Below are 8,115 nucleotides of genomic sequence, written 5' to 3' on the forward strand. Positions count from 1 at the left end.
ATTAAAAAAAAATAAAATAAAATAATTTTATGGTTGGGGGTCACCACAACATGAGGAACTGTATTAAAGGGTCGCGGCATTAGGAAGGTTGAGAACCACTGACATAGCTAAACTTACGAAAAAGTGACTAAGCAGTATTTAGAAGTTAGTTACTACCCTTAGCTATAATTTAATTAATTTTGTTCTGTATATCTTTGCCCAGGAACCCATGACTAGGAAGCAGTGAATCTGGCATTTGAATTCAAGTCTCTTTCATTCAGTGTCTTGCTCTTAGTTGAGATTCCAAATATAAATAATTTTTGTATTTTCTATGAAATTGTGTTCCTCTATGATGTATTCTTTGCTTAATAACGTGTGGGTTTGTGCCTCTGAAATTCCTTATGCATTCCAAACCTTTTAAGAGTCTTAGGATATTTTCCAAATAATATTCAGATAGTGAGATGGTTTGTATTCATATTCATGCAAGAACATGTTTTATGTTAATCATTGAACACACTTTTTTTTCTGTCTTAAATATGTTTCATTACTAAAATGCTTGAATAATACATGCAAATGTGTTACCTTAATTTCTATAGCATTTTGTGAAGGCTTAATGAGTCCAAAATATTTTATATGTTAATATTGGGAAGAACCATGTTAAGTTATTAAAAGGTGCTTATGAATCTGCAGGAAAGGGAGATTCTGAATTAACTGTTAGTTTGTCATGTTTCAATTTCAAAGGAGATTCAAGTGTACTCATAGTTTAATTACATGATTCTAGAGATCCTAAGAAAGGTTTAACAATTTGATTCTGCACTTTTCTTTAGTATGACAAAAAATTAAACAAATATTTGTCAAGGAAGAAACAAATACGCCTTGTAAGATAAACCTGCACTTATAATCTGTATAACATAAAAGTTGCAGTTTGCTGTTATGAACCCGTTAATGTTTAAAAAAGCCACATTCACCATTTTAGACATATCATTCCCATTCAATCCATATGTCTAGTCATTTTCAAAATTTCTTTTCACTGTCTAGATATGAATTTGCCTGAGCCCACTTTTCCCACTCACTGAGACCATAAATTGGCACCACTCATTTTGTCAGTCTTTTTTTTTTTAATTGTGCCTTTTTTTCCCCCTTCTTCATGAAAAGGCTGTGTTATTCCATATCTTTCACCCAAATTTCTTTATTAAAGTGACCCAAAATACATTTTTGGGATTACTGTTGAAGTTCTATCTTTGTATTCCAAAGCAGGCCCTTCTGAAACTGATGATGTTGATGACAAACTCCCCCTTTCGAAGTCTTTGCAAGGTATATATAACTTTTCACTTCCATTTTTCCACATACTGTTTTTATTTAATGTTTCTTTATATTGAACAGACTGTATTTTAGTATTTATATCTGTATTATTACTTTTCTAAATGGAAAAGGAAAAAAATGTATTGGCCTTTTTTTTTTTTTTTTTTGAAAAACATATAAATGAACTTCACAAGCAACAATTTTTCAAAACCAATTTTCCCTTTTGTGAATCTAGTAATGAATCTCGAAATGGGTACATGACACACTTTCATATTTAAGGTAAAGTACACATTTATACCTTATATCAGAATAGTCAGAAGTAAGGTTCTTATTGTATAGTGAGTAATGTAAATATTGATAAGGTCATGTTGATACTTAGCTTTTTAAAAAATTGTAAAATTTCACTTGTAAGTCGCTAAGTTTATAACTTGAATACTTCTTGAGAATTTTTGTATCGTGTTCCCTGACGTGATGGTCATAGGCTGTTTGTGGTGGCTTTTAACTCTGTCTGTTCTGGCTTTGAGCGCTTAAGATTTACTTTCTTTAGTTTATTTTTTAATGTAAATATAATTGCTTATTTCAGATTTAAAAAGAACAAAAAGGACACAGAGAATCATTGTTTACATGTAATATTGTGAAAGTGGAACAACCACCTTAAGTGTTCTTATTTTTTACCTAATGTTTCCTTTTTTAAGTACTGGTTTCTTATTCATTACCTCTCATTACTTTGACCTCACATCTTTGTTTTCTTCGACATTGGAGTCAAAGAACCTAATGCTTCATAAATCCAAATGTTGACGTTTTAAAAACTGAGGGAAGGGACTGTGCGTTGAGAAAGTATATTGAAAAGTTAATTAAAGAATAATTCATGGCTCTAGATTTATAGGTTTATCTAGTCTTTTGAGTTCAGGTGAGTTTTCATAATATGAAGTGGAAAAAAATCCCAAGATAATTATGGCATTTTAAATTCAAAAGCACTAGACACTGAGTGAGAGTTTTTGAAACTGTAATCAATGCTTTTTAAAAATCAAGATAAAATATATTTAAAACTTATGTCTCAGTGTTGTATGTTTAGTTGTATGTATAGTTTCTGAAATTAGTTATCAGTGGATGATAAATTCAATTTTGTTTCCCTTCCCCCCGTGGGATTTACTCATAGGTAATATATTTATACACAAAGGCGGTGACTTTCAACCTTTTCCATGTTGGTAGCTCAGACATTTTAAGAGCAGAGGATGAGTATTTGGGGGCAGTTTGGGTACTTAATCCTAAGTGGCTCTCTAATATTTTAGTGGACTATTTTCCTATTTGTGCGTAAAGCTTCTGCTCTATTAGGGTGAGCCTGTTTACCTTGTGACTGCCTAACTTGATACATTGCTTTATGTTCCAGTTTTTAGAAGCAGGCAGAGTATATTACCTGAATTAAAATGCTTTTGAGACTAAAGGTAGTATCTTAAATTTTAACTTACAAATGTCCTTTAAATACAACTTTGACTAAATAATGAGGATTGAGTTTCCATAGCTCCCACAATAGTAAAAATCCAAAGTAGGAAACATTTCACAGCAAAACCTGAACTTGTTTATCTATATTTAATAGTCTGTGAGCAAAGAAAGACTTTACTCTGATTTGTGTGTTTCTGTGTGTGTGTGTGTCATTGGCGGATGAGCATGGTACTTTGAAACATAATAGTTCTATTTCTCAAATTCTAACATCTATTAGTAATTATATTGTGTAGTTATAGTAACTAACTATAAATCCCCAAACCTACTTAGGTGGACACTGTATGTTTTACATTTTAAAATAATTTTTTGAGTTTTCAAGTGAAGTGTTAAATATTATCTGAATTAGATTGCATTGTTTGAAATAACTACTCAGGAGTTAAAGAATTAGTTTGTATATGTTTTAAATTTTTTGCACTGTTACCTAGTTTCTCTTCTTTCTATGTCAGTTTTTATTGCTTTATTATATGTGGTTTATTTTCATTTTAGGAAGCCATCATTCTTCAGAAGGCAATGAAGGAACAGAAGTGGAAGTACCAGCAGAAGGTTAGAAATAAAGGGATTTTTATTTTGCTGTATTTATCTTATGTTTGTTTTATATTATAGAGATACTGTCTTTTTAAAAAATATATTCTTAATAATTTCAGACAGGAAGATAGAGGGAGAGATAGAGACATCAATGATGAGAGAGAATCATTGATCGCCTGCCTCCTGCATGCCCCCTGCTGGGGATCGAGCGTGCAACCCAGGCATGTGCCTTTGACCGGAATCAAACCTGGGACCCTTCATTCCACAGGCCGACTGCTCTATCCATTGAGCCAAACAACCTAGGGCTAGAGATACTATCCTTAAAACACCTTATTTGGAAAAAAAAAGATGATTATTTTGGTATGCTTTCTTAGCCAACAGGTTTTTTTTTCTTAGTCCTAAGATGTAATATACCTCTTTTATTGTACTGAATAATAAAGCATATGAGATGAAAACTTAGGTAAGTAAAACTTCCTGATGCAAAATGCTGACCTTTTTTTTCTGGTCATCTTGTGCCATATTAAAATTTTTTAGAGAAGGAAAGGTTTCAATATTTTAGAATTACAATTATTACTGGCTTGGTTCATATTTCCTTTTTAAACATACTACTTAATGATGCCACTAAAACAAATATGTTTTTATTGATTTTAAAGATAGAGAAAGGGAAAGGGAGAGAAAGAAACATTCATGAGATGGAGAGACATTGATCAGTTGCCTCCTTCACGCGCCCTATTGGGCCTCAAGCCTGCAACCCAGGCTTGTGCCCTGGCCGGGAATTGACTTATCAGCGCATGGGACGATGCTCTACCAACAGAGCCACATTGGCCAGGGCTAATGGTGCCATTTTTTAGAGTAGAGTAATGTATTCTATATAAGATTAATAAAAGAAAGATTTCCTCTGCTTATTTTTACACCCACAACTACCCCATGAACTACTTTTTCTATTTACTAGCCATCCTCCTTTGCTCTCAGGATTGAATGAATATTTAACTATGGTACAGATTTTTAAGTTACTGGACTCTTGAGTTAAACTGTTAGCATGTAAAATGGCTTCCTATTTCTAAATGGTTTATATAGTTTCAAAAAAGTTTTTTGTAGGTTGTTCCCAAGGAAAATGACTGGTAATGTAACTGAGTCTTATTTTAGAATTATTATTTCTCTCATAAACTAGTTGTATTGTACTTTATTTTCTGGATAAAAATTGAGTCTATTTTGTAACTTTTTACTCCGTATATTTGCTTTTTCATTTAATTTTTAAAAATTATTACTCTGATATTTTACCCTGTCTGAGTGGAGGGAGTTCTTAAGGTCTCTCAAATGTTAGCTAATCTTTCTAAATTCAATTTTAGAATTAGGGTTTCTAAATGGAATACATTTCTTGCAGAAATATTAAGATGCTCATTTTAAACAATACTTTAGTGGGTTTTTTTTAAAGATCTATTTATAGAAGATAATGTGCATGAATTTTTTTTTTTATGTTTTACTGTGTGAAGGTAATTATGTGTTTCTCTGTAACAAAATCTTCTATTTTGAATAGGTAGTGTTTACCATGAAATACCTGTATATAAGATATATGGGACAGGGTTCATCAGGCAGTATGAATTACTTCACAATTTACAATTCTGTCATTAGATACTAAGCTTTTCAAATACTGTATTTTTAAGGAGATTTTTATTGTATTGCAATGTTAATAGAGTTAAATCAAACCTGGGTTCTGGTCTTTATTCTTTTACTAACCAATAAACATAATCTTTGGCAAATCAATTAATCTCTCAACCTTTGCAAAATCAAAGAGAGTTGATAAAAATACTTTCTAGTTTCTAGCACTAACATTCTGATGTACATATATTTGTTTTGTGCAGTAACAACAAATATTAATAAAATATTTTATTTTAGAAAGTATCTTGCATATAAAATTAGGGGATATAGTCCTATATGCATTTTTATAGTCATTTTCTTGGTCTGAAGGGCCCCACTACAAAAAATTGTAGTTTTATTTAAAAATATAAACCACTCAGATTTCTGAAAGCAGAGGAGAAATAGGGTTGTTTTTTTTTTAGTCTTCTATTTTTTATCCCTATTTATAATTGAAGGGATCATATATCTTAATAAATATGAGATGAATTAAAATGCCAGTAAAATTTTATAGTAGGCTGCTTTTTGAGTATCAGATCAATAAAATGTTGGAACATATAGAAAGTGCTTTATAAAGAATGTCATTTTAGAATTTTATTTTTTTCAAGATTCTACTCAACATGTCCCTTCAGAAACAAGTGAGGACCCTGAAGTTGAGGTGACTATTGAAGGTTAGTTATTGAAAAGCCTTGATTCCAAAAGTTTACTTCTGGTCATAAAAACACTTGTCTCATTCACATTTCTAAGTATGCATTTCATTCATTCTTAAAGGAAACATGTGATAAAAATTGAAGTATATATGTGTATGTGTGACCAAAGCAGCCCACTTCTCAACAGTGCACCCAGTGCTTTGGGAGTTTTAGACAAGAAAAGTAAGCCATGAAAATGAGCGGTGGACCAGACTATACTTCCTATCATTGGGAATTGAGAATAAAAAACCAAAACGATGACCAGACTAGATGCACATGAAACCAGATTCTATAATCTGTTATCAGGCTGTGATAGCCAGATCTAATATCAGTAACACTGATATTTACTTGAGTAAAGTAGAGGAAGAGAGTGTTGATAGTTCAGTCAGTTTTTAAAGCAAGTTTTCCCCTTAAAATACTATTAGAGGCTAACATATAACCTGCTCTTAAAAACTGTTTTTGAATCAGTAGCTATAATATAGTCTAAACTAATCTCTTTAGCTCAGGTTGCTTTAAACCTAGTTTTTTCTTCTTCATAATGCATGAATGCAGATGAGCCAGTTTGTCCTGAATTATTTAAAAATTCAGCTAATAGAATTATTAACAGTATCATTTCATAATTATTAAGTGCATATTGATTTTTTTCCTTTTAAATTGTCTCGCACTACTCTATAAATTTTTCCCCTCAATAAGTTCTTCTTAAGGAAAAATATTGAAACAATACAACAAATTAAACTGTACTAAGTTATATTTACACCTGCCCTGCTCTAAAGCCCCTGTACTCATTTCATTGTGTATTAATCTAAAAATAATTTGATGTATGTATACACATGTATATGAGTGTGTATATACATACATATAGTTTTATAAAAATGATGTGCAACATTATAATGAACATTTAAAATACACATATATCACATTTCTCATAGGTTTGGCTTTTTTCCATAATACATCTTGGTACTTCATCTTTTTTTTTTTTTTTTTTTTTTTTCTGCATAACCTTCCTTGGTTTTATTTCTCTCTTTAACAACCTGTCTTCTCCTGGTGTCACTTGGTTATGGTGTTTGGCTGCTTACAGCTAACTATTCAAAATGTGTGTCTTCATTGCTTCTAAAATAAAAGTTGATTGGTAGCTTTCACATAACATGAGAATTTTTCTCATCTTTCATGTCTCAAAATAATAAATATATATCTTTTATCATTAATATAATTTTACTAATCTAAAAACAATTTTGAATTGTTTCTAGTTTAGCATTAAATGATTGTATTTAATTGTGTGTGTTTTTAGTTATAAACCTCATTAACTATCAAAGAAGAAAATCTTAAGAAGTTATAAATATTATAAATACTGAGAACTTTGTTCCTTCTATACAGATAGAAAAAATATAGATTATTATTTAAATTTATTAGGACAAAACTTTAATTAGGAAAATAACCAGGTTATTTTTATCAAATCTTAGAGGAGATAAAGACTGTATTAAACTTGTTTAGAAAGTAAATATATGCTTTCATAGTATAAGACCTTTAAAGAGATGTTAATGATAAAATAAATGGCTCATGAACCTGAAATGTGTCTATACTTTCAATTTTAAGACTTTGGAGGGAGTGATGTCTTTTTTTTTTTTTTTTTTTAAACTAAAACGGACTATAAAAAGCTTTATTATCCAAATTTGTCAACAAGTAATATAATTTTGCTATAGGTGGCTATATGTTCAGAAGAGCAGTGAAATACAGTCTGTATAAGTAATTACTTTACAGAGTAGCATTTTCTATGGCATGTATGTTTGTGAACAAACTATAATGAGCCTCAATTAAATTGCTAATTGTTTTTTATCCATACATTAAGGAGGATAAAGTTAAGTCTGATATTAACAAGAAAGGTCAAATGAGAACTTGCACATCTATTTGATAAAAATTGTTATTGTTTTTCTGGAAAGATTATTGTAAAATGGTAGAAACTCATTTAATATTTATAGTTAGAGAACTAACTTTTAATATATCCTTATAATAGAAAAAAACATACAGGCACTGAAAGTGTGGTTTTAAAAAAATATATAAGTGATCCAGAAAAAGACCCCTATTGTCATTTGTTTAATTGGAGGAAAAGTTCCTGCCCATCATGAACAAGGCAAGTTTAAAACAAAAAGTGTATATAGAGAATGATGTCAGTTTTGTTCAGAAAAATACTGGAAGAAGATAAATGAAGATAATCCTGCATGCCCATGGATGACTTTTATTTTCTCCTGTTGTATCTTTCTGCATTTTGCAAATAGTTTGTAGAAAAGATAAAAAAAGAACTTGATCATCACGTAAGTTTGTCAGATTTTTCACAGTACTTGAACTCTGCTATCTTTATTTGAAACTAGTGACCTGTCGTGCGAAATTGCGTGAGACCCGGGACACTCCCCCCCTCCCACCACCAACCCTCCCCTGCGAGTCCTGGAGTGCTGCCCTGATGCCCTGCCTCCAGGCCTCGTGGAGT

General features: G+C 31.0%; 1 protein-coding gene across 13 annotated transcripts in view; it reads left to right on the forward strand.

Annotated features, from left to right (window-relative positions):
• GTF2I (general transcription factor IIi) overlaps positions 1–8,115 on the forward strand; it is a 118,397-nt gene that overhangs the window by 67,430 nt on the left and 42,852 nt on the right. For 4 of the 13 annotated variants that reach the window (XM_005877219.2, XM_005877220.2, XM_005877222.2 and 1 more), the window contains 3 exons: positions 1,234–1,293; positions 3,271–3,327; positions 5,553–5,615. In XM_005877219.2, the coding sequence (XP_005877281.2) occupies positions 1,234–1,293; positions 3,271–3,327; positions 5,553–5,615 (180 nt within the window). The remainder of the gene's footprint in view (positions 1–1,233; positions 1,294–3,270; positions 3,328–5,552; positions 5,616–8,115) is intronic. The other 9 variants (XM_005877221.2, XM_005877223.2, XM_005877226.2 and 6 more) reach the window with 5 other exon arrangements.

This window comes from Myotis brandtii, unplaced genomic scaffold (genome assembly GCF_000412655.1).
Source record: "Myotis brandtii unplaced genomic scaffold, ASM41265v1 scaffold510, whole genome shotgun sequence".
Taxonomy (NCBI): Eukaryota; Metazoa; Chordata; class Mammalia; order Chiroptera; family Vespertilionidae; genus Myotis; species Myotis brandtii.